This window comes from Pelecanus crispus, chromosome 11 (genome assembly GCF_030463565.1).
Source record: "Pelecanus crispus isolate bPelCri1 chromosome 11, bPelCri1.pri, whole genome shotgun sequence".
NCBI lineage: Eukaryota > Metazoa > Chordata > Aves > Pelecaniformes > Pelecanidae > Pelecanus > Pelecanus crispus.
This window is the reverse complement of record NC_134653.1, coordinates 29,984,066-30,009,872: the sequence shown is the minus strand read 5'-3', so window position 1 is coordinate 30,009,872 and position 25,807 is coordinate 29,984,066. Positions and strand designations below refer to the sequence as shown.

Genomic DNA, 25,807 nt, shown 5'->3' with positions numbered 1-25,807 from the left:
CTGGGATACCTCTCGGCATGCTTCCCAACCTGGTTTGTGTTTCCCCTCCATTTCTCACCTGTTGCCTTGTGTGCCCCTCTTCCCCCGCTGCTTGCTGCTCAGAGGTGCCCAGGGATGGAGTTTGGAGTGAGCAAACATTGCTCATGGTTACAAGGAGTTGGAGCAGCTTCTCTTTTCACAGAGCTGCTTTCCCAAGAGCTGTGACGGTGAGGCAGGACAAAGCTGCCCGGAGGTCACTGAAGAAGGGACAGACAGCGGCCGCTGCTTGCGTAGTGGACTTGTCCCCTGCCCGGGGAGGGAGGACAGGCTCTGCTTCTTGGGTCGGGCATGCAGGGCGTTGTGGCAGTGTGCGGAGCCGTTCAGCTCCTGTGACCTGCAAGCCAATAACCTCTAGTTGGTGAAATCAAACAAGCCAACCCTGACCTGCCGCTGCCGGCGGGCAAGCTCGGGGCTCAGCTCAGTCTCTGGAGGGAGAGTCATTTCAGAGCATTTAGATCAAGGGGATAAACTGATGTGCTGCAGGATAGGGCTGTTAAGTGTCTGTTCCCAGCTTTGCCCGCTGCCTTATCAGCCAGATTTCAGACATGATGAGGCAGCAATGGAGGAGAGAAATGGGGGGAAGAGCAGGAGGGGAGATGGTCACCTTGGGGCAATGGGGGCCAAGCGGCCTGCTCTCCCTGCTTACCTTCCATTTGGATACTTGTGGAAGATGCTGTTGGGAGGGGTGGGGGTTTTTCTCAGCGTGGGATGATGTTGGGCAGAGAGGAGGGCTCCTCATCCATCATCCCCCCATGAGGAGCCAGTGCCCCACGCAGCCCCGATACGCGGCCCCAGCTGCACGCTGTGCACTGAAGCACTGCAGGGACCCCAAGGGGAAACTGCCTCCCTAACGCCTCCGGATTTCTTTCCGCAGAGCTTCCCTCCAGCACTGCCTTTCAGGATGATCAGCCTGGGATTGCCAGTGGACACCCTCCAGGCACATTGCTGCTGAGCCCCGACGCTGGGACCTCCGGGCAGCCTGGCCGCCCGCCTCCCTGGGAGCTGCCGGCTGCTGCTGCCAATGCAGAACCCTCAGGCGCGCAGGGGAGAGCCGCAGCTCTGCTTCCCCATGGCAGCCCCTTCCCCCCACGCCCCGGCTGAGCTGCATGGTGTGGGTGCCTCTGAGGACCACGAGGACTGACCGCCCGGCCCCCCTGCACGCACCCACCACCCGCTGCACCACCATGTCTTTGGAGTGGCTGATGGACTGGAGCTGGTCCCTGGATGGACTCCGGGATTTCATCGCCACTGGCATCCAGTCTTTCCGGGACTGCGACGCCACAGCCCTCGCCGCCGTCGCCTGCCTCCTGGTCCTCTTCGTGTGGTACTGCTACCACGTGGGGCGGGAGCAGCCCCGCGCCTACGCCACCGTCAACGCCCTGATGCAGAGCGCCGAGGCCAACGGCGTGCAGAACGGGTACGTCTACTGCCACTCGCCCGAGTGCGTGCGCTGCACGCACCACGACGGGCTCAACCAGAAACTCTACCACAACCTGCAGGAGTACGCCAAGCGCTACTCCTGGTCTGGCATGGGCAGGATCCACAAGGGCATCCGCGAGCAGGGCCGCTACCTCAACAGCCGGCCGTCCATCCAGAAGCCAGAAGTCTTCTTCTTGCCAGACTTGCCAACCATGCCCTATTTCTCCCGGGACGCTCAAAAGCACGACGTGGAGTTGCTGGAGCGCAACTTCCAGACCATCCTGTGCGAGTTTGAGACTCTCTACAAAGCTTTCTCAAACTGCAGCCTCCCGCAAGGATGGAAAATGAACAGCACGCCCAGCGGGGAGTGGTTCACCTTCTACCTGGTGAACCAGGGCATGTGCGTGCCCAGGAACTGCAGGAGGTGCCCACGGACATACCGCTTGCTCGGGAGCCTTCGCACCTGCATTGGCAACAATGTCTTTGGGAACGCGTGCATCTCCGTGCTGAGCCCGGGCACTGTCATTGCCGAGCACTACGGACCCACGAACATCCGCATCCGCTGCCATCTAGGTAAGTGCCCAGCGGGGTGGTTCGTCCTGGCTGGGTGTCCCTGCCATGGGCGGTGCAGGGAGCTGCAGCCGTGCCTGGGTGCAGGAGCCCAGAGAAGGCCTCTTGCACCCCATGCCCTCTGAGTTCAGCCACTAATTGCAGCCCCAGGGCCAGCTCAGGTGCCTGCTCTGCTTTGGCCTGAAGGAGGTTTTGGGGCTTTGGTGGCAGCAGCCTCCCCAGGAGAGGCCGGCGCTCAGTCCCCCCAGGTGCCTGACCTCTCCGGGGTCCCCAGCTCGGCAGAAGGAGCATTTCACCACCTCCTCCCACCGACCTGGAGGCGTGGGCTCTCGCTGGTTGCGAGGTACAGCGCTGATTTTGTCCAGGGGCCTCCGAACAACCCCTGCTCTGCAGGCACCCTCACCTCCCATCGCGGGATGTGGGGCAGCCTGGGGTGCTGCTCCAGGGACCGAGCTGTCTCCCAGCGCTGCCCCTCCGGTAGTTTTGGGTGGTCCTGGGGTTTTGGGTGCTCTGCGTGTGACACAGGGAAATGCGAGCAAAGATGCTGCTTTGGTGCAAATCGGGGGTGGGGGGTCCCGGGGTATCCCCTCCAGCGGGGCAAGCTGGGCTGGCAGCGCAGTGCTCCCCGCCCCGCGGGTGCCCGGGATGGGGAGAGCCCACGCGGCACAGATGGTCGGGACTCTGCCGTGCTGGAAGCGGCGCAGATCGTGCCGGGGGAGGCACCACACGGGCCCTGCTGGCAAACACCGAACACGCTTGTTCAGCCAACTCTTCTTGGGTAAACACACTCAGGCGGTGACTGGCCATTTATTTAGAATGGGAATCAGTCTTCAGAGCTGATCCGAGGAGCTCTCCAGGCCTGGGGAATCACTGGGGAGCCGGGACCTGCCCTTGCTGGTGCCAGGAGGCAGCCCACTGCCCGGCCGCCAGCTCTCCCCTCTCTCTGGGGTGCTGGGGAGATGTGCTCTCCTTGCAAGGGGCTGAGAGCGGTTCCTGGGAGTGGGCCAGCGAGGCGAGGTCCAAACTGGCTCAAATGCACCCTGCCCCGGCAGTGTGGAGCTGGGGCCAGCCCTCCAGCTGGAGCACGCACACCCCGGGGAGATGAGCGACGCGGGTCATTCCCTTGTCCTTCCACATTTTCCAGCTCCATCTGTTCCGCAGCTGCTGGCCCTCCAGCCAGGACACAGCACCATGCCCAGGGCACGCCAACGGGCTGCTCGTGTGCTCACCGACACCCCCACCTCGGTGCTGGGGACTCGGCTCTTGCTGTGGCCAGGGCATGGATGCATTTAAGAGACAACCAGCCCTTTCAGGCCAGCTTGCTCTGAAAAGCCAGAACAGCCATCAGCATAGCCGAGTCACTCTCTAGGATTTACCCCAACCCCACTACTGCTCTGCTGAACACAGGGCCAAGCACAGGCACCGGCTCTGCCCCTCCGAGGGACAGGGCAGCGTCCCCCGGGGTGCGGATGCGATGGAAAGGCTGCGTGCCGCTGGCCGCCTCCTCCCCCGGCTGCTCAGCAACCTCTTTCCAGCTGGAGCGTCTCCAGCTGAGGCCGTTGTGCAGGGAAATGGCTTTGGGTTTTGTAGGCTTTGAAACATCCGTCAGAAAAGCAGAGCGGCTTTTTGTGCTCCCAGCTCTCCTGGGCAGCTAGGAGTCCCTGCTGCGCTCGCTTGGTTTTGGCATCGCTGTGAGATCCGTTCCTGCTCATTTGCTGCATCCTTACCATTTGCCAGCCACATGAGCCCTGACCCCTTTCTCCACCACAGCTGCATCCTCAGGGCAGGTTGACTCTGCACCAGCTCCAGCAGTCCCTGGCACTGTGGGGCGGTGACATTCCTGATGCAGGGGGTGATGGGATCAACCCTTGTCAAACTGGCCTGACTTGCACTAATATTTTAGGAAAAGACCCATTTTATTTCTACGATTGCCCTTCTTCATGTGGCCTTCACAGAACCTCATCCCTTATGGGGGTTTTGCAACCCTCCCCTGAATTTCTGTTCTTACAGCTGCCTGGTGGGGGACCGACTGGCAGCGTCTCGCGTGGGGGACTGAGTGACAAGGCAGATGCTGAGTGACGCAAGGTCAAATGGGGAGCTTGTGGCAGAGCCAGGAATTGAGCCCATTTCTCAAGTCCCAGTGCGGCATTTCCTCCTACTCCAGCCTTGCAGTGGGCAGGGTAATTGCAGCAGAGCTGGAGGAAGGAAAGGGCAGGCTCTGCCTTTGGTCCTGAAGCCAGAAAATGCACCAGGAAACTGGCTTCCTACGTACACCCTGTGTTTGTGGGCTCCGGGGACTTGATGGCCGTTCCAGGTGCAAAAGAGAGTGTGCACAATGCTGAGCAAGTTGGGGTACAGCGAGCAACTGCAGGGGGGTGCCCAGCAGCAGCTGGGGACCAGAGGGACAGGAGGGAGCAGGCAGGGGCTGAGCTGCATCAGGCTCGGAGTTCAGCTTGCAAATGCAGTGCCAGCTTTGCGCATGTTTTGAACCCTGGACTTTGCCATGCGCTGAGTTCAGCACAGCATGTGCTGCTGCTGCTGGTGCTCTCTGGAGGGAAGAAACCCCTCGGCAGCAGTATGGAGCTCGCGTGGAGCTCACCATTCACATTTCAGGGCTGCTCCCTTGTCCCAGGGAACGCAGCACCACCTGACCCGCCCTGTCCTCCCTCTTTGTGCTTGAAGGTCTGAAGACACCGAGCAACTGCGAGCTGGTGGTGGGGGGCGAGCCTCAGTGCTGGGCTGAGGGCCGCTGCCTGCTCTTCGACGACTCCTTCCTGCACACGGCGTTTCACGAAGGTAAGCACAACGCGCAGCTTGCCGGGCCTCACAGCCTCATCTCGTGCTGATGCCAGTGCCAGGGGGCCGGGGAGGAGGAGGCAGGCAGGGCGACTGCGCCCAGTCCCTTCTCCTGCCAAGGCGTCTGCAGGGCTGGAGGCACCTGCGTCCCATGGGGGTTACAGCGCCGCTGCCCTTGGCTTGCACCGGGGAGGGCGGTAGCCCCGTTCCTGGCATCCTTGCCCATCACACGTGCTCCCTGCTGCTTCAGGGTGCTGGAGCGTCCCCGTGGAGCCCCTGGAGCCCCCTCCTCAGCCTGCCCCAGGGCTCGCTCCCACCCTGACTTGCTTGCAGCCCCGCAGCGCTGCCAGCCCGGCACAGGGCCCGGTGATCCTCTCCCTCCCGCAACAGCAGCACGGAAAGGCTTCCTTCATCCCCTAGAGCTTTGCAGGGCGGTGCAGGTTCTGATGCTGACAGCCTCGGCGTCCTCTTGCCCTTGCTCGTGGCAGTGCTGCCGGTTGCAGCAGCCCTGTTGCAAGGCAGCAGCTCAGCACTGACGTGCCAGCTGCGCCTTTGTCTCCTGCGCAGGGAGAAAAGCTTCACGTCGGCCTGTTTTGTTGCCTCTCTCCATCACTGATGGAGGCTGTTCCACTTCAGCTCTCCCAGATTAACCGGCATTAGTCGCCGATGGCATAAAAGCATCAAGCAGTGTTGTTTTACGCAGGGGAGCGTGTGAAGAGAGTGGGAGAACAAAAGCTGTTGCTCCCACATCAACCCTGCTGTGGAATTGGGAAGCGTAGCTCAGTGCAGAGCTGCGGGGCTGGGAAGGCTGGAATAGCGCAGCAGCAGCTCCCTACACAGCTCCGAGCCACAGCTGCAAGGAGGGCAAGCTCAGCGTTGTGCCTGCTGTGCTGTGACGGGAAACCTTTGGGTCTGATTGCCCAAAGCAAAACCAGAGCCCTGGCAGGGAGGACCATGCCGGCTGCTGGAGGCACTGGGCTCCCAGTGAGCAGGTGGTGTTTACTGGGGTTGCGCTAGGCAGACAGCTCCCTGCTGTCCGGTCCTGCCGCCGGGTGCACGCTCTGCCGGGGGTGCAGGCAGCAGCCTCCCGGGGTGGAGCCCATCACCCGTGCGCTGGGGCAAGCGCTGGCCTCTCCTGCGGGAGCAGGGCGGGAGCGCAGCCTCACCCCGTGCTTGCATCCCACCCAGGTCCCCCGGAGGAGGGTCCCCGCGTGGTCTTCATGGTAGACCTGTGGCACCCCAACGTTGCTGCCGCGGAGCGCCAAGCCCTCGACTTTATCTTCGCCCCGGGACGATGATGGTGCTGCCCGGTGTCATGGGTTTGAGGGCAGTGGGCAGCCGGGTGGCCGTGCCGGCTCGGCTCCGCCGTGGGTCCAGCGCCGCACGCGGATGCCTGCCGCACTGGAAGCTTCCTCCCAGCACACGGCCTCGGGGTCCTCCCTCCCAGGGGCTCTTGTAAATGGAAACTGCGACGTGTATCAACACCCATCTCTTTCCTTCCATCGTTGGCTTCAGGGATTATTTTCCAACATGACAGCGCATTGCCTTCCCCTCCGTGGTTAGCTGCAGCACCACTCTTGTACGTGTTATGTTGCTACTGTGTTTTGCGGTGTTCAGAAGTAGAGTAACAAAACCAAGGGTGTTTGTTTGAATGTAATAATGTAAAACTTCTCGTGGTCATCAAAAGAACAACACACATACACACACCAAAACAGCAGACCAGCCAAATGGCCCAGCGTTGCGCTCAGCCTGCCCCTGTCCCGGTTGCAGTCCCCGGATGGATAGATGGACGGACGGATGGACACTGGGGGCTGCAGCGGGCACAAAACACCCGCTGGGCAGGGGCTGCTCAGGCTGGGGCAGACAGGGCAGCGCAGGCAGGGCAACGCTCTGCCCGCAAAGAGCTCCTGCTTCCTCCCTCGCATGCCAGCAGCACCCCGGCACGTGGCTCTCCGGTCCTCCTGCCTTGAGAAACCTTTTTGCCACACGGGCAGGGAGGAGGGCACGATGCCGGCTCCCTGCCTGCCCTCGCAGCTGCAGGTGCCCCCGGCCCCAGCAAGGCAGCAAGCCCAGCAGCACTCCGACATACACCCTGTCGAGGGGACAGCACACATCGAGCCCTGCTCTTTAATCTGACCAAGGGTGTTATCGATTGCCTACATCCCCTCCTTGCTTTATCTGCAACCTTTGGTTTTCACAGCTCAAGTTGGGAAGCCCCCACAGGGGCAGGGACACTTTGGGAATGCAGCGCAGGGCTTTTGTTTGTCTGTAGACAAAGGCCAGGGGAGAAAGGAGGTCACGCTTCCTTCTGCTGCTCCGATCTTTCCTGGAGCCAGGGCAGCTCACACATACCTGACAGCAAAGGAAAGGTTTCCAAAGGCAGGGGGTGTTTAATTCTGCGGCCCGAGGAAGGAGCCCTCCACCCCCCGGGAGTCCTGCCCACCCAGCAACCAACATGCTTTTCCTGAAGTCACCCAGCATCCAGGGTTTGTTTGGGGGTTTTGGGGTACAGAGCTACTGTACAGTTTATAACATGCTACACTTGAAGCGCAGCGTGTCGTGGATGCTCACCACCGTCCTTGCGCCTCTGGTTGGGAAGCGGCTCTGCCAGGCTTGTTGGCATCGGCACAGCTCTGGAGACCGCTCGCCTTTGCGCCCTGCCCGGGAGGGAACGCAGCCCCGCTCCCCTATGATTTCTTTACAGGTTTTTCAGTGATTAGATTGCAAGATAAGGCAGAGATTTCAAATACATCCGAGATATTTTTTACACCTGTCTTGTTACAGAATGTCTGAAGTGCATGATTTCTACACGCATTGACTACCTGGAACCAGACCCTGAGGAAGCAGGCTGGCTTGGTAACTGTCTTACAGTTTGGTAACATTCATACAGTGGATAAGCAAAGATTATCAATAAACAGTCGTGCTGAAAACAGAATGGGCTCTGCCTGCTGGTGTAACTATTCCAGGGCCAAGCAAAACACTGAGGGGTTGGGTCCTGCTTACCCCAGCGGCTCAGCCGGTTGCTGGTGGGAAAAGCAGGAGCTCCAGGGTGGGAGGAGGGGATGGGCCCAGGCAGAGTTTGCAAGCGATACGGTGAGCAAGGGTATTGCTTTAAAATACCCAGCCCTGTGGCACTTCTGTCCTGACCAGTTACAGCCCCGCTGGCCCAGATTTCACCCGTAGCCCACGCTGCCAAGGAGCGCAGGGAGTATCTGCTTTGGATCTCCCTGCATCTACCATACCCCTCCGGTCCAGGCGCTGCAGAGCCAGGCAGCCGGCACAGCCTGCAGGTTACAGCATCCCAAGGCAGCAGAGACCCTCACCAGTCAGCAACACAAACAGCCATGGACCCGCCGGCTCCCCAGCTCAGCATGCTCTCCAGGCTCCGCAGCAGGGCCACCAGCCTGCCGGAGAGTCTTCAAATAAGCCATTCTGGAAAATGCTTCCAGCTGCCTGCACTGACGCATCAAAGGCAGCAGGCAGCCTCGTCAGGAGCAGTTCTGGGGTGGAGGGTGCTGGGCTGCCGCTCAGTTCCTGCCCAACTGCCTGAAAGCCAGTGCCCAACACTGCCCCGAGCGCAGGGACAGTTTGGCAATGCAAGAAATCACTCAGCGCGAGACCCTTGGCCATCGTTAGCAGCACTCTCACATGCTCAGACAGGACAAAGCCAGAGCAGCAGCTGCTCCTCATCTTGTTATACTCAAAATGACCAATTTTTAAACATCCTCTCTGCAACGCAAGCATTAAGTCAAGGGCCTGGAGCTCTTTGCTGTACTACCCCAAGACAACTTTCCTTCTAACGATCAAAGGACAGAAATAGGTCTTGGTGGCCAGATGCAGTTCAAGAAGCAAAAGGGAATGAAGCCACCCCAGCTGTTCCACTGCCGACAGACGGCACAGCAGATTGTCGTGGAAGATTCCTGACGACAGCAGGCAAAAGCATCTATTTTGTGCTTTGCTGCTGTGCCAGAACTCCCTCCTGTCCCTCTCAGGCTTTTCCTTCAACTTCTTCGCATTTCCTGATAGAGCACACAACCACTTCCCAAAACACCCAGCTATGAGACAGCAGGATCTCCCTCGGGGAAGCAAAGCAGTCTGGAGCTGCCTCGCAGCCCTGCCTGCTGTCTCACTGCTCCTTCTGGCAGTCCGAGGCTTCCTTGCCTCCCGAGCATCACAGAGGGAACCTGGATCAGGGCTGTCGAGGGCGCTGAGAGGAGACAGACAGAGCAGCAGCATCTAACAGAGGCAGCCTCTTGGCTCAGCATGTCAGAGGAGCCCAGAGCATCGCAAGAGGGCTGGAGCACACAACTGTCTTTCCTCCTGCCTTCTCCCACCACCTCGTCCCTCGCCTACCTGGTGCCTCTCTATGCTGCACTCCAGAATCAAAGCAGCTTGTCTGTAACTCAGGGAAGCAGTGCCTCACGCTGTACCCCCTTCTGCATGGGCACCACCGAGGCAGGAGGTCTCCTGGATGGCTGTAGTTCAGGCTTTCCAGTGATGTTTCACATCTACACTACCATTAGCCAACAGGCAACTGATAGTACTTTACTGCAGAGCAGTTCCACTCCTATAGTCCCCACAAGGAGGACTGCAGGAACAGGAGCAGCATCACACAGCTCTTCTGCTGCTGAAACACCCCCTCCGCTGCCGGAGCTGGAAGCCAGATGGCAATCCATGCCCAGACACCCCCCGGGCCAGCAGCTGGCTATTCCTCTAGAGTCCACTGAATTTCCCAGCCAAGGTCTGCAGAGGAGCCCTGCCATGGCAGAGCTACCTTGGGAATTGTCTGCCGCCAGAGTAGAACTAGCAGTTGTGATGATGGCAACTTTGCCATGTCCATCTCCCAGGAGTGCTCGGCTAACACTGGCGGCAAGTCTGCTCACCATTTCATGCTAAAGTCAGTAATACATCTACCTTTAGCAACCTTCTAAGACCCTGACAAGTAGCTACTTTGCAGAAGTGATCGAAGCAACAGGCACTGCCTGTTCAACCCCACCAGCCCAGAAATTCGCCCTTGGCAGGGAGCTAAGTCGGGGTAACGGGTCACCCAACCCCAAACCCTCACACCATGAATCACAAACACAACAACCAAGCAGTAAGTGGGACTCAGGCCGCTTGGATGAGTCTTGGAGACTCTTTTATTTTCACAGTGATGTGCGTGTATGTAACAGCAGCAGGCTTTGAAACATACAGCACAGACACAGGTATCCATCACTCAGGTCTAAGCAGCCGTCACTGCCAATCCCCGCCCAGCCAGCCACTCACAGGGGACACGGCGTCTGTCTGAGTAGCAAGAGAACAGCTGCCGAGGAGCTACAAAACCTCTTTGGTCCCATTAGCTTAAGGGGCTCCCGCTTGCCTTTTCTGTCAACAGAGTGTAGACAAATTGAGCAGCAAGAGCAAGGACGTGAAACAAGGTCCTTCAACAGGAGGGAGGGAAGGAAGCAGAAGGCCGAGGAGCAGGCAGGAGGTGTAGTGCATTCATACCACCACCACCATCACCACGGCCCCTTGAGAGGCCGGCAGGTTACAGCTGCGTTGGGGGGCAGCGGGGAAGGCAGTGCTGTGCTGCACAATCACCAATCAGGCACGCATGGAGGGACAAGGATCTCCCTGATCCTTGTATACTTGTATAGCTACAGTATAAAAACCTCCTGATGGCACCTGTAGGAGGATTACGAGTTTCGCAGCACTTGTTCTATTCCAGTCTGAGAACATGCAGGCTCTGTTAATCAAGGTAAGGCATTATGTCATGGCAGGGGATCATTTCTATAGAGGAAGAGATATAAATAAAGCCCAAGTCTGACCGGGCAAATGTAGGCACAGAACTCCATGCAGATGCAGTGTCTGACTGACATCTCTGAAAGCCAGTACTGCCCAGTAGCCTGGTGTCTGTGTAGCTTAGAGCAAGAAGAGGTTTTACTTTAGGTCAAGGCACTCCAGGAGCCTCTGCCTGTGGCAGCAGAGCACCATGAATAGTCCTAGAGTCAATGTAAACCAAGCACAACAGCACAGCTATTTTCTCTCTGCGGTCTTTGGTAAGTGCTAACGTCAATGATACTCTGCACTAGCACAAAACGTGCTGCAGGAACAGGGCAGTGAGTGCCCCTTCCTCGGGGCAAGGCAGGCTGCAGACCGCACAGATGTAGCACAGAGCCTTGTGCCTCCTACAGAATAAATGGCTTTGAGATTTTACTTATTGGAGATGAACTAACTTTCAGCACTGGCTGAGACATGTTGCTTCAGTGCATCAGTTCAAAGCAGGTTCACTCCATGCTTCAGCAGCTTTTGCTTGGCCTTGCTCGGCAAGCTGAATGCACTGTCGTGAGGGTTGGGAACACCCGAGTTGCGGAGTGGAGCACCCAGCTGCTGGAAGTAGGTCTCCTGGACGGGATTCCGGCAGGCGTACACGGCTGTGGAGGCATTCCTAGCAGGGCAGGAGAGAAGGAGGTGGTCAGGATTTACAGCTTTGTGCAAGATCCCCTTCAACTCACCAGGCTGGGCATTGGGATGCTTGTGGCACTGGACTCCAAGCTATTGAGAGGGACTTTTAGGTCTCAGCAGAGCAAAGGAACACACAGCTAAAAAGGGCACCAAAACCCTGCAGTGTATTACCAGAAGGCCACAGGGAACCAGACCCTCCTTTGCAAGGGTCCTGGCATCCTAAAAGAGAAAGCATCATATGTCACATTCTCTGGGACCTACTCGGCAGCATTAACGCCCATGCATGTAGCCATGCTCCAAGTATTTCCCTTGCTGGCAGACCAGTCCAGTCAAGAGCTGGTAGTTAAATACTCCTCATGCCTAACACCCCTTCTTTCCTGGAGGAACCTATCTCACTGCTGCTGTCCATAAGCAAATCCTAGCACAGCACCCTTGCAGCAGGAACCATACAAGGTTGTTCAGTCACACATGTGATGAAGCTCAGACAACAGTCAGAAACTGTAACCATGAAAGCTCAAATTGTTGATTAAAAACCACCACTCAGTATTTACCTGCAAGAGGGCTGGCAGGGAGCAAAGGACTCTGCATTCCTCCTTGACGGAGGAAAGCAACAACTGATATGTTTGCTGACACCCTTCTGTGACAACTCTCCATAAAAGAAAGCAGTTTTAGTCATGTTGTTACTCAGTCTGATTCACACATGGAGTTGCTTTTTTTGGGGCAACACAGAATACGCCAGCTTAGCCGGTATAGGATTTAAGGAGCCAGTCACACTAATGCTAAACAAGGAGTTCTCCAGCACTGAAGTGTATGATTCACATTCCCTTGGCAAGCTGTGTCAGAGAAGTGAAACAGTGTAATTCCCAAAAGCATCTTTATTTCATCATGTTTTGGACAAACAAGCACAGCCAGGCAAGCAGAATCTCTGCACACTCACAACATAACCATCCTCCCCGAGATCAGCTACAGGAACGGGGGGAGTGCTGTAGCACAAGATCAGCTTTAGCCACAGCTGTGTGGAAGGGCTCTGACTGTGATAAGACCATCTTGCCTGGCGCATTACAATTGAGTTTGCCACGCACATTACAGTGTGTTTCCAACCCAACAAGCCGTGCAAGAAAACAAAATCTAGGTTGCCAATTCCGGGTGCCTTTGGCTCCCAGCCGAGACACAAATTTATTAGGAACAGCTATATTTAAAACTGCATCTTAGAACCTTATGGTGCCAGGAACCGGCAATATTCTAGCATTATATCTTAATCCAAACCCGCTGCACAACTCAGCTGTGCCTTCAGTCACTCGCCTGGGTGCCATCCTAGCCTCTCAACACCCAGATCACACTGCAGGCAGCATATTAAGTAGCCCACATCTAAAGAGCAAACTTCAGGGAATACAGCAACCTGACTGACCCTTGGCGGGAGACACCGATGTGATTACAACGTGGGCCAAACCTCAGCCAGCCTTAGAAAAAGGGTTCCCCCCTTCTGCCTATTCTGTGTGCCACACAGCACTCCTGTGCCTGGAAAAGGAGGGATTTGTAAGCACACCTTACCTAATTATCATTTCTGAAGCAGATGGAAGCTGGTTGAAGTCGGAGTGGATCAGCGTAGCAGCTCGCAGGAAGTGCCGATCCAGAGGGCCAGGTGTGTGGGGCAGGTTGGCTGCAGAACAGAAGTAAGGGGTGTGTGTTACAAGCCCACTCTGTAGAGGAGCGTGCCCCATTTACTGAGCAGGAAAAGGCTGTGGACCTCTCCCACAGACCCTGGCTATCTACAGAACAGAGACTGGGTGACACCCTAAGCCCCAGCATGACCTCAATGAAATTAGTCAGCGGCTTGCACCGTGCTCAGCCATGCACAAACAAAAATCCCAATGTACCTTTCCACCCCACACATCAGAGGGGTGACAAAAAGGCCTGAGACGTGGGTTACCCAGAATCACTGGGGTTTCTCTTTCCCTAAAGCACTTCTTCTAAGCTGGAGAGAGGTGGGGCACTGCCTGTGAGGCTACCAGGAAAAGGGAAACATTAGAATGAACTGGAGCAATATGTGCATGGGGCTTTCTGCATGTTGGTGGTCTACCCATAAACCCAGGACAGCAGCCTCCGAACTGCTGGCTACTACCTGCTCCCAGTTCCCGCTTCTCGTAGCCAAAAACGACTGACATACATGCTGTTGTACAGCAGGACAAAAGGGATCATACCGGGGATGAATGAAGTCGGGGGAGGGAGGTCAGGTTTGAAGAGGATGTCGAGTCCTGTCCTCAGACCCAGCCCTTAGCAGAACCCCAAGCAACATCTTTCTGAGCGAAGTGCCAGTGGCAGCTGCTCCATCTCCCAGTGGCCTCTGGCTCTCATCCAAACAAAGTGATTAACAAGCCTTCAGCAGATTATAAACTCAGAAAAGACAAAGCTTCCTCAATAGGGCCTTATATCCAGGCTATTTGGTAAGAGTTATAGCAAGCAATGTTTCTGAGAAGTTGTCTGAGGCATGAGCAAAATAAACCATAAACCCTGTTCTCCTCCTTATTCCCTCCTCCAAAGCAGCTGCTGTTCCAGGAGACAAAGGCTTACCCATGAGTACGTTCTGAATGCAATCATAGTGAGTGAAGCTGTAGGTTGTCTTGGCTGAGGAAGAGGAGTCTTTGGGCAGAGTCTCCCTCAGATGAACCTCGAGGCCATTTAGAGAAGCCAGACTGCTGTGGTACTGCAGATGGGGGAAAAAAGGCAAATGTTAGAGTAGATGCCCAGCTTTGCCTAGACTTCGAAGGAGGTACTGGAGGGAGCTTGGGTGACCGAGGTCAATGATAAAGGGACTGGACCCCTCCATGCTCTGCTGCCCAGGCTCCCACCCAAGAACGGCTGGGAAATTTGGGCACAGAGGAAAGCAGACAAGTCTCACAGCTTACAAGTCAGTGAGACGGCTGACTCAGAAAAGAGCGCTCCAACCTGAAAATAAGCCATTAAACCACCTGATGCTATTAATTACAGGAAAATGCAAGACCCCATTAATTTACCATCAAACATTACTTTCCAGGGCTCATTTTCACACCCTGGCCACAACTTTCAGCCGCAGCAAGGAATATTCCTTTGCTTACCAGCCCTTATTACACCAGACAGACAGTACAACACAGGATGCTGCTCTACACGCTTGGGCTGGATTTAATTGCTTGCAGTGTTTCCCACAGTACCCTCTCAACACATGAGTAAATCTTCTAATGGGCACCCAGCCTCCGTGCTGAGCTTCTGGCCAGCTGCAGACTGCAGACACTGGGCTATCACCAGAAGGAAAAACGGAAAAAAAAAAAAAAAAAAAGAAAAAAAAAGAAAGAAAAGCCAAGGAAACCACCTCACCTGTGGGGTAATGACAGGCCCAGCACGGAGCAATGGATTTGCACAACAATGTACTAACATGAAAGCCAAACTGCTTTCCCAACTAGATTTTCAGCTGCTGAGGCTCCCAGGTAGCAGGCAGGGCTCAGGCAGGGCTGAGGGGCCCTCCGGCAGTGCTGGGAAGATTAACTCCATAATCCTCCAGCCTGCCTGCGTGCTTCCCCCACCACGGAGAGGATCAAGCCTCCATTCAGCAGGACGGCAGTGCCTGGCCTACCCTTGACCCCCCTGGTCACGGAACAGATTTTCTTTTCCGTGCAATGAAATTAAGGGTTAAGAGCTAAAGACAGGCAGGAAGCAAGCCTGAGAGCCTCCAAAGCCTCCTGCTCTGCAGGGAAAGCCTGTACTGGAAACTGCCCTCCCAGAGGGATGATCGGTACTGCCTGCCGTTCTCAGCTGCACAAGCAGCATACTTTACCCTTCTTTGGTGTCATTCAGGGGCCTCAACGCATTTGACAAATGTTAATTGTAACTAAGCTTTGACATCCCCGAGAGCTGAGGGTCATTTTTAATCTACAGATAAACAAAGGGACAGACAAGCTGAGGTTATGCTTCAAATCCACCATGACGCCAGCAGCAGAGCCTGGCTCTGCCTCCTCAAACAATACTCTTCCTCCTGCTATGATGCGACATGCAGTGCGTCTCTCCTAAGGGATAACAAACACCTGCACCCAGAGGACGGGCGCAGTCAGAAGAACCCAATCACAGTCAAAATCCAGGCTGTGTGAAAGTACAGTTTTGCTAAGATGAGATCCAAAGCAAGAGTATGCGAGATGGAAGCAGCATGTTTGGGAAAAGAGGAACCTGAATGGAACAGGGCTTTGTCAACCCTGGGGCAATACATAAAGGAAAATCGACTGAAACATGATGTGCCGGTGTCAGGCAGCTGATCTTGAGACTTAATGAACTGAATGACAAATTGAGCCAGGCTGGGCCCACTGCTGGCCTTGCCCAGGCATGTGATGGGAGGAGGATGTGCAATGTGTCACTAGCAGAGCTAACCCCCACAACAAGGCATGTCACACACCAGCTACATCCTTCAGATGCTGCTCTTCATGGCAGGTCAGACATGAAGCAGAGCAGAGGCTGGTTTCCAGCCACGGGTGCCACACGGGCTGCCGGGCACCGCACCACCTCCGAGCAGAGCAGAGCTGTGCTGCCAGCTGGCCAGACCAGAGCTGCAACCGGAGGAAACCCAGAGAAGCTGAGGGTGCAATGAGGACGACCTTCAGCTCTAGAGAGCATCAGTTCCTACCTGCCTGCATCACCCTCTCTCCCCGCAACCGGAGAAAACACGGTAGAGCGGGAGCCGTTGTGCAGCTGCCTGTTTGAAACAAGCAGAAAGGGGACAGAGCAACATGCCTGGTGCAAAAGGCCAAGGCTGCACCTCCTGGCCTCTGCTGATTTTGCAGCAACCCCTTCCTGGGCAGGCCAATCCTCACATGCTGTGCGGAAGTGGCATCCCCCTGCTTATGGGGGGGCCACAGCCACAGCCTCCGAGTCCCAGAGCTCAGAAGTAAAAGGACTAACCTTGAGGGTCTGCTAATGCTGGGAGCGAGCATTAGTCTGAGCTTCCTTCCACCTTCCAGTCTGACAGTTAAAGAAATTAGGTTGTTCCTATGGCAACTGGCATATCAAACAGGCCTCTGCAGCTTTGACTCAGCTCCCTGGTAGGGAAGCAGAGGCCAGGCAGCAGCTCTGCAGACTAATGCTTCACCGGGAAATGCCGGCGGCCAGCATGTCCTTCCCCCGCAGCCCCATTAGCTGCACTGCAACACTTGGCAGGGAAGCCTGCACACCGAAGAAAATCCTGCAGCAGGGTAAATTGGGATTCCTCTGGTACAGCACCTATTTGCAGTGCCTGAGTAGCACCCTCTGCTCCAGTCCCTGGAGAGCAGCACCAGGGAGAAGCAGGCTGGGGATGCAGACAGCCAGACTTTCACGTAGAAAGGAAACGTTTCGGGGACTCGCTGCCAGACACATCTCCCCGGTGCTTCCAGAGTGAGAAGCTGTGACGTGCAAAGTGGAGGTTAAACAGAGAACAAACCTTGCTTTCCAAAAAGTACTACAAACTGACGGGGTTTCCCCAACAAATCCCAAATCCAGCACAGGCCTTTGGCAGCCCGCGGGGCTGTCTGACTGTCACACCTACACGTTCTGCTCCGGCGCTGGCACTGTCAGACAACAACAGGCAACAGGAGTCGCCTGTGAGACAACACTCTCACCTCTCAGGCTCGCTGCCTGACATTCGTGAACAACCTCCCACGTAGCTTTGGTTATGGTGACGAACCCTAAGCCAAATGGCTTTGTCTTGCACAACACAGAGCAGGTGAGGAAAGAGATGGGAAGCGCGATCCAATGCTCGCTCTTCAGTTGTAACCCCTGTCCCCACCACCAGACGAGCAGCAGTGAGCGTATCTGCAGGTGTGGAGGAGCTTTCCCACTTACCACATCTTCAATGGAGCTCTGATCCTCTCGGAGATGATCTTCAGCCAGCAGGGAGAGCACAAGCCCCTTAACAGAGTGAATGTACAAGCTCATTTTAACCAGTTTCTGCTGTTTGCCTGACTCCACACCAGCCTGGGCTCCCAGACTGCCCACCTGGGGCGGCCAGCCACTCTCCCCGCTCCTGGGACAGTGGGTTTTCTCTGCTGGGTCACCAGGCAGACTCTCCTGACCCTCTACAGCTGGCAGCTGACTCCTGCTTTGGAGCTCTGATTGTACAGCAGTGGCTGGGCAATCCAAACGCCACACACTGACACCAGCTGTACCGCTGCTTCCTCCAGAGACACTATTTTGGCTCATAGTTCCTTGCTTGTCTTCTTCACTTGATTTCCTTCTGCTTGACTCCTGGGCAGGAGAGCAAATAGCTGGACTGACACTGGTTGCAGGAGAACTCTGGAAACTGTGGTGCTCAACATAAGAGTCCACAAGGGATTTCACCATGCTCTGACTCTCCTGCTCCTGGGCATAAGGGTTTGGAAAGAAAAAGCCTTCCAGATAGGGACCTGTCTTTTGAGCACATTCAGCAGTATAGAGCGTGGAAGGGCTTGGCAGGTCTCTCTCTAATGGGAAGGATGCTTTTCTACTGAGCTCTGAACTTTTGCCGTCTAGGCTGCTCAGTTTTGCAGTTGGAGAATTCTTTGTACTGGCTTCCATTTTGGGGAAGCCCTTCAAAGGACCTGCGTTTGCAAGGCCGCCTGATTGCACAGCATCTTCTGGTGCAGCTGTGCTTGAAGCTCGCTCAGGGGACTCCTGCACAGAGATATTATTCAGGTCTTGGTTTTCATGAACTCCTGTTGATTCTGAAACTGCCTGGGAGCAGAGAGCATCCTTCTCTCCTCTAGGGCTTGCTGGGGACATGGATGACCTAGCGGGAGATGACAAGTTGATTAAACTACTGAGTAGGATCTGTTTGGAGTTATTACATACCTAGTAACACTACCACCTCCTGGCAGTGTTCAATAGCTGATCTATTCTCTGCTACAAAGAGCATCTACCTCTGAAAAGGATGGGCTAAGGTCTAACACAGGTGAAAAGCAAGGGCCTCTTACACTGCAGGCTCCTGGGAATGTCACTCCCTTACTTACAAAGCACAAAGGCATCACTGTGAGCTGAGAAACAACCGAACATCGCGGTTGGTCTTGGGAAACAGTTCTGCTTTAGGCTGCTTCACAACAGAGATACGGACACCACAAATTCTGTCCAGCCTGAAAGACCTTGGGCAGCTTTAACAGCCAGATGACAGAGTTTGAGTTAGTATCAGAGAAAACTGTAACAATGGCTAGCGAGGACACAGTGCCACATGTTAGCTCCCTCCCTGCAAAAGCCTCTCTATGCATCAGATTGATTTCCTACCTAGTCATCCACTCCACTGGAAATTCTCGGAGCACTGAGACTTCATCTTCTGTTAGGAATACTGGGATGATACAGACACCCTGTGGCAATGGAGAATCTGCAAGAGCAATGGAGGTTTAAGGATTAAATTAACATGTCCCAGCATAAAGAACAGAAGCCAGACTCCATCAGCCCAAAGGCTTCTGCAGGAGGAGAAGGCATGCTGTCATCCCGTATCCTGGGTCACCACAAACTGACTATATCTGACTAAGCAGCAATTTCCCATCCTCCTCATACACTTAATGCCTGACACAGTTAAATTTTCCCTTAGCGTTTTTTTTTCTAACCATCCTGGCAGAGTGTCTATAAACTGAAGCTCAAAAACGATGACTGAAGGTTTGGACTGAAAGCATCAGCCATCTGTTTTCAGGGCTCCGTCAGTGGCCAAGTAAGCACATGGATAACTGGAATTAAAGCAGGCATGTTGGGAATCTGCAGAACTGACAATTAAACCCAAAAGAGCAAACTCCTTTGCTTAGCCAAAGGAAGGAACTAGTTCTGATTACACAACACCCACTGGCACATGCTGACTAGTGGCAGCAACACCCTCAGGGATATACCCCTGCATCCAGCAAGAGCTTTGATGTGAATCCCAGAGAACCAGCTCATGCTCTCACTGCAGAGAATGCAGCCCCAGAGGGCTGCCCATATGCTGCTGCTGTGCACTTGGCAACCAGTACTCTGCAGCTGGATGCTCACCAGGCTCCCGCTGCTCCTCACCTCCAGGCTCACTCTGAAAGAAAAGCCAAGAATCAGCTCTGTGGCATGACTCAACACTTGCCATCAGTGCCACCAGGACATCTCTTCCAGCCTCCCTGTGACTACAGCAGACCCCAGACCATCCCCTTCAGCAAATTCTGGGACTGGTTTACCATGCTGGGCAGTGATTTGTTCCTTAGGTAGCCCTCAAAGTCAAGGAGACTTCCCAAGAACCAAAGTACACCTGAAAGCAAGGACAAATACCACAATTTGCCGTTACTGCCTGCTGAGGGCACAAAAACTTGGTTCACTCAACCAGAGTAAGAGCAGAATCCTTCTTCATATCTGGATCTCCATGGTTTTTTTGTAGAAGATCTTGAAGCACAGAAATAATTACTTTTGCAAGTTTTAATGCAAATGAAAATTCATCTATTTGTCACTTTCAGGCATTTATTGTGTGTATATTTAGCACTAAATACCTAAACTTGGGTAAAAAGCTAATCAAAACATCATATAGATGAGAATTCATGAATTCAGTAACTTAAAGACCAAACAAAAAAGCAAATTCCTAGTGCAAAAGTCTTGAAACCTTACTCAATCATAACTAATAAAAGCTTTTAGCATCAGCACTAATATTTGTCCTTCCCAGTAACGGCACACATAAGATCTATGTGACAAGAGCTCCCACAATGCATCCTTACAAGTGGGTATCTGCATGCAGGGAACATGTTTAGCAGCATACCTGGCCTGGAGACTCATTGCCTTGGAGGAGAACTTTGGCAGTGAGAGGAGGTGGCAGCTGGGTGCTCACAATCCTAAAAGGACAAAACAAAGTCATCCATGAGCAGTGTGTCATTTCCTGAAGCTCAGCCATAGACTCCCATCACTCAGCACATCAGGACGGGCAGAGCCAGCAGTAATGCTCACAACAGACTTTCACTTGTACTCTGAGCAAAGCTGACGGTGCTGCAGGGCCCCATTTCACAGCTGGGTGATGTCAGGGGGAGTCTCTAAGGTTCTACTGCACGCGCCTCTCCCAGTCCTGCCAGACACTCTGCAAGGGTTGAAGGGCCAGCCCCAGACATGGGCTGGAGCTAACACATTGCCAGACAAGAGGAACACAAGCTGGGTGACCATCAGGACTCTTTGTTTCCTTCTTTTCTTTGGGTCAGTTCCACTCTAAACTCAGGAAAACCACCTGCTGGCATTTACTGTGGACCAACAAATCTGGTTTTGCTGAGTCAAGACCTAAGACAGACTGACTCATCCAGGCTTCCTGCCACCCCATGAAGAGCTGTGGGCAGTGGAGAAGATTTGGAAAGACTAGCACTCAAAGTACTGCAGCACAGCCCCCCTTGGACAGGGCTTCCAAAGGTATTCTCAGTCTTTCCGTTTACAGCTTTTTGAGATCCACATTCTGGAGAGTCTCCAAAAGACTCTAAAGAAGGAGAAGTTTAATTCAAGTACAAAGCCCTTTGCAGTGTCATAGTAAGATTCAGAGTTCAGAAAACAGTGATGACGTTTGGTGAAAAAAAGTCTCTACCAGACAGACCTGTGATACAATGAGACACACACACACTGGTGATGGGCAGACGCAGGACAAGACTCCATTCTCAAGTCAGACGTCCACTTCCACTGCAACATGCTGCCAGCTTTAAGGTGCTGCAGTGACTCATGCTCAGTGTCCTCCTTGCACATATGAGATCATTCCCTTAAAAATGCCTGGCCTGCCTCTGTCAGACCTGGAAAGATGCACACATTGTGGCATATTTCCAGCGCTCGTAAAAGGTGCTACAGGAACAGTCTATACCAAAAGAAAAAGATGCTTGAATGTTATTGCCAAGAAATTCTCAGAATCCCCTGCCTCCTGTCTTTCAAGGCCACCTTTGAGGCTTCATGTTGTTCAGTGCCACATCTGCAGCATCTTCAGCTATGATCAGTTGAAAGACACCAGCATTTCTTGTGGGAAATCCTGGCTCATTCTTCTGCGCACTTTCTACCAGTATAGACAGTGGTCCTGGCCAACAAGTCAGTCAAAAATACACACAAAAAGGCACATACGTGCACTGCATTTGCAAGACTGCAAAGGGTACACTAAGGGGAAAGAATAATATTTACACATCTTTCTTTTTCTTGATGACTTCCACTGAAAAAGCCCAAGAAGTTCAGTCTTCACATCCTGCTGAATATCAAAGACAGCAGATCACTACTAAAACCTAAACCTTGAATTGCTTCCATTTCTCCTACTGATAAACACAAATAACCATTTATCCTCTTCGAAATACACCAGCAGACGAGGATTACCTTGCCTGAAGCATTAATGTTCCTGTCATTAACAAACAGCAGCCCTGTGTGTACAGCTAGTGCCCTTGCTCTGCTTCCTGGATGCACTCCGGGATCACAGCCCTGAGAAGGGGCAGACTGAATGCACAGGTTAACCCTTTTGGGTAATGCCTGGTTACTTACAAGCCTTTGTAGAGAATGCAGCCTGCCAAGACATAGGGAGACCGCTGGCAAGTTTGCAGGATGAGAGCTGCTTTCAATAAAAGCAGGGGGTCCACCTAGACAAGGAGAACCACAAGAAGTTAAGCCAGAGAATCCTGGGAAATGCTCAAAGCAGCAAATAAACACAAAAGCATTGGCACTATGGCAGCTCTAGAGACAAACACTGCAGAAGACAGGCTTTTACCTGGGTTTTGTCCAGATTCCAGAGAGAATTGAAAATCTTGTGGAGGTCACTGGTGGTTTTTTGGATATGTTCAATATATCTGTCCCACTGCCTGCTCAGTTCCTCCTGAGAAAATGCCTGTGGACAACAAAAATCCACACGGCTGTCACTGCACAGGCCTTAATGCATTCAGGATGGTTAGATGCAATCAATCTGGGGCAGTACCTATAAGTGACAAATCTTGTGAGGATAAGGACGAAGATGGTATCGAGAGGAAACTGCTTTAGACTGAACATCTACGAAAATTCTAGTAGACACCCACACTACCTCAGTGCAATAAGGAGGATGGGCCCGTACACTTTCCCAGGTCACGATTTCTTTGATATGTGAGCTTGCTCTGACCCTTGCAAGTAGGAAGACAGTGTAAGGGAACATGCCAGCACGTGCGTGCCTGGGCAGAGCTCGGCCAATATGGGAAGGGTTTAAGATCTCTTCCTAGGCAGAAACATCACAGCTGCTGATCTTTAATTACCATGTATGCATGGTGCACAGGTCCATTGTAGAAGGTGAAAAGGCTGATCAGCTGCTCCAGAAACCGTCTACAGCTGACATCAGGGAGCTCAACAGCACAGCCCAAAACCTTTAATACAGAAAGCCACGAATGAAGAATGTTTACTGACAAAACCCAGGCACAGCAGGTGAGAACAACTCTTATCGCTTTCAAATGAGTATCAAAGGCATGCAAGCAGGTCTGTGGCAGGCAAACAACCCCCGGATTCACAAGTCAGATGAAAAGGAAATTCAGAAATACCCACAGAAGAGCCCTGGCACAAACAGGATAAATAAATGATATCAGAAATCCAGCATTTTAGACACACTCCCTTCCCATGTTAGATGACCTAGTTTGGGGCTCTAATAGCTAAGAATGTTTTCCTGAACTTAAGTACTTAAAAATACTCCAATTAACTCGTTATTTACAGCAATGAAGATGCTTCATTTAGTTTTTGAGTTGCCGAGAGAAACAGATGCATGAGGCCTTCTGCCTCAGAGAGAGCTCAGTGAGTCTGAGCAGCACTGCCAATTAAGCAGGGCTGACTGGTCTTAGCCCAATTTCCAGGGGATGGTTTAGGGCATTTTTGTCACGACTCTGCTGCACACTGTTTTTTATACACCAAATGTCTGTTGACATTGACAAAGCTCTGCAGCGGGGAATAGTGAGGCTTAGAAGGAAAGAACAGTCGGACTACCAAATAGGGAGACTGAGTCCTTATTGTAAACTACAGCACAGAGAATCCTGTTTCTAGTCATTGCCAGTACCTCACAGATACACGTAATGATGCAGAGCTCAATGCTTTACAGAAATTGCCAGGCACATCTTAAGAAAACACGTTGGGCGTGGACACACAAATGAGGTACGTGCAGCTTTTTACAGAACAGATGGAGTGACTGCCATGACACACGCTTGTAGGCTGTGGTAAACAAAATTTAAGTTACCTTACAATGAAAAGTTGTGCATTGCAAGTTCCCACCCTAGCTCTCCCCAGGTCTATCTGTGTGCAGCCCATGCCATGAAAAAAAAACTCAAAAAGCCCTCTTTGTTTGATAAAGTAGTTCAGACTCTTTCACAGTTTTAGCTCTGTGACTGCCTCCAGATCTCTTGAACTCACCCACAGATAGCCTCCATCCACTACAACTGCAAACTTGAGCTTCCTCAGGCGAATGAGACTTGGAGGAACTCCAGAAATTTCAGTCAAGCAGTGCACCACTCCGGCAATCTGCCCGCACAGCAGTTCCTGCTGGTCGGGAAGAGTCTGTCAAGGAAGACAGGGAAGAAAGACTTACTTTTTTTTTTTTCTTTTAAAAGGACTTGAAAAAAAAAATCACTACTGTATTCGGGTATAATAAAAATGAATTGTAAGTTCAATTCAATTACAAATCAAATGCAGTAGCACAGGCAAATTTCTGGGGAAAAAATAATTGGACTGCTTTTTTTCAGGCAGCACAAGGGCCTAGAGCTTATTTAGGGGCACTTTCATCCCTCGTGTGTATTTATTCACATCACCAGAACAGACCTGGGCTCTGCTGAAGGACTCCACTGATCAGAATCCACAGTGAGGGAGCAGAGCGCAACACCACCGCGCCCAGCCTCAGAAGCCTGAGGACTTCCATGCACTGAGCCTTGTGGAGCACCACCCCAGCTGGTTCTAGTTGCACGAGTTTTCTTAAAACTTTAGTGAATACTAAATAAGAATTAATCCAAAGCTCCACCTGGAAGCCCGACCATTCCAGAACCAGAATTATCAACACTGACTCACAACACAGGCACTCTTTTACAGGCACTGAAATAAAAGCAGACATTACCTGAGAAGGATAAAAATAACAAATCCCGGCACTTGTAGGATCTCCTTCTTCCTTAACCTTTGAACCATCATAAAGGAAAAAGTAATTCCACCTAAAAAAGCAAAGCATTGACAGAAATGACTGTATGTTTGAAAACTGTTACGCTTCTCCCTCCCCCTTCTATTATTTCACGTAGAGCAACAAAAAGGGCATTACAAATGAAGAGAGACACGGTTCTTACACAATCACACCGAGTTTAGACATGAAAGCGGCACTAAAAAGAGTCCCAGGCTATTACACTTGACCACTTTTGTGGGTTTAAGATAGATTCTATAACTCTGCAGCTAGGACATGAGGAAGGAGATAGGAACTTGTGAGATATTCTCCTATCCTGAGCACATGGAATATTTATCATTAAGCATTAACCATGTGCAGTCCAAACAGTTCCCACAACCTGCTGCTTTTAATTTAATTGCTGACTGCACATGACAGGCCCCAAGGAGCGCAAGATGGAGGCTTCCTTCAGAAGAGAGCCTACATCGTAGTATTACTCTGCTCGTAATTTCAAGGATGTACGTATTTAATAACACTTTTTCTCCACTCCTACTAGTAAGTAGCTAGTTACAAGCTTTGTACGTGAGAGCTTTCCAGCAGAAACAGATGAAGTCTGGAACAAAAGCAAAAGGCAACTCAAGGTGAAACTGAAGAACACAAGTGTTTCCTTGAATGAGCTAAGATACTACAGCAGAGCAAGCAAATGACTAAATCTTTCACGGTACGGAAAACATCATCTGTGAAATCATTCAGACTGTGATCCCAACACCAATTTCATCCTTCCTTCCCTGGTTGCTCTAGATTTCTGCCAGTCTTAGTCATTATCTTCATTATGTTCTTCAGCTCTTGTAAGGAAGAAAATATTTCTACTTGCTTTAAGCCCTAACTGTATAGAGATAGATATGTCTCTATTCTAATGGCTGGACTTGATAATCTTAAAGGTCTTTTCCAACCTAAATGATTCTATGATTCTAAGCTATCTGGCCAAGAAAAAAAGGCTGAATCCAGGCTCAGACCGTCTCTCCGCGTTCCTGGAAGGATTCCCCGGAGAGAGACGAAGCGGCTGAGACCCTGCGCTGGCTTCCAGGAGATCTGGGCCCTGCTCCCGGCTTTGCCAGACCCCAGGGAAGCGCTCCCGGCCTCGGCGCTCCACCTGCAAGCGGGGACGGTGAAGCGTTTCCCCGCCGGGCAAGGCACGACCGCGCCTTCCCGGGGCAGCAGCGCGGCCGCCCGGCCGGGCACCCGCCACGCGTGAGCGCCCGCAGCCCCGCACGGGCGTGGGCCGAGGCAGCGCCGGCGTCGCCTCCGCACCGACGAGCCGGCGGCGGGGGCACGGACCGGGAGGGCCCCGCGGCCGCGGCGGGAGGCCCGGGGGAAGGGGCTCACCATGGCGCCGAGCCGGGCTCCGGCGCGGCGGGGCGGGCCATCGGCGTCGGGCTGCCGGCGGCCGCGGCGGGACGAGCCGAGGGAAGGGCTGTCCCTCCGGCGGGG

The 25,807-nt window shown here is 53.2% G+C and overlaps 2 protein-coding genes across 2 annotated transcripts; one reads left to right on the top strand and one right to left on the bottom strand.

Annotated features, from left to right (window-relative positions):
* The first annotated feature begins 1,145 nt into the window (after nucleotides 1-1,145).
* Nucleotides 1,146-6,122, top strand: ASPHD2 (aspartate beta-hydroxylase domain containing 2). The gene is made up of 3 exons (XM_075719192.1): nucleotides 1,146-2,031; nucleotides 4,711-4,824; nucleotides 6,013-6,122. Exons 1-3 carry the CDS (start codon nucleotides 1,146-1,148, stop codon nucleotides 6,120-6,122), a joined length of 1,110 nt encoding a protein of 369 aa, XP_075575307.1.
* A 4,228-nt stretch (nucleotides 6,123-10,350) lies between these two features.
* On the bottom strand, nucleotides 10,351-25,743 carry HPS4 (HPS4 biogenesis of lysosomal organelles complex 3 subunit 2). The gene is made up of 13 exons (XM_075718470.1): nucleotides 25,703-25,743; nucleotides 24,284-24,374; nucleotides 23,590-23,733; nucleotides 22,455-22,562; nucleotides 21,944-22,060; nucleotides 21,721-21,815; nucleotides 19,997-20,069; nucleotides 19,255-19,288; nucleotides 18,517-18,613; nucleotides 17,107-18,028; nucleotides 13,840-13,972; nucleotides 12,820-12,928; nucleotides 10,351-11,251 (listed from the first exon to the last, which is right to left on the bottom strand). Exons 1-13 carry the CDS (start codon nucleotides 25,741-25,743, stop codon nucleotides 11,080-11,082), a joined length of 2,136 nt encoding a protein of 711 aa, XP_075574585.1. The 3' UTR covers nucleotides 10,351-11,079.
* Nucleotides 25,744-25,807: the final 64 nt, after the last annotated feature.

Excerpts from the sequence above, each read along its gene's own strand:
- ASPHD2 (XM_075719192.1), top strand. The coding sequence starts at position 1,146 with ATGGTGTGGGTGCCTCTGAGGACCACGAGGACTGACCGCCCGGCCCCC. Across the intron at positions 2,032-4,710 it reads CCGCATCCGCTGCCATCTAG|GTCTGAAGACACCGAGCAAC; the intron begins GTAAGTGCCCAG and ends TTGTGCTTGAAG. Across the intron at positions 4,825-6,012 it reads GCACACGGCGTTTCACGAAG|GTCCCCCGGAGGAGGGTCCC; the intron begins GTAAGCACAACG and ends CATCCCACCCAG.
- HPS4 (XM_075718470.1), bottom strand. The coding sequence starts at position 25,743 with ATGGCCCGCCCCGCCGCGCCGGAGCCCGGCTCGGCGCCATG. Across the intron at positions 22,061-22,454 it reads CTGTGCACCATGCATACATG|GCATTTTCTCAGGAGGAACT; the intron begins GTAATTAAAGAT and ends TGTTGTCCACAG. Across the intron at positions 12,929-13,839 it reads CATTCAGAACGTACTCATGG|CCAACCTGCCCCACACACCT; the intron begins GTAAGCCTTTGT and ends TCTGTTCTGCAG.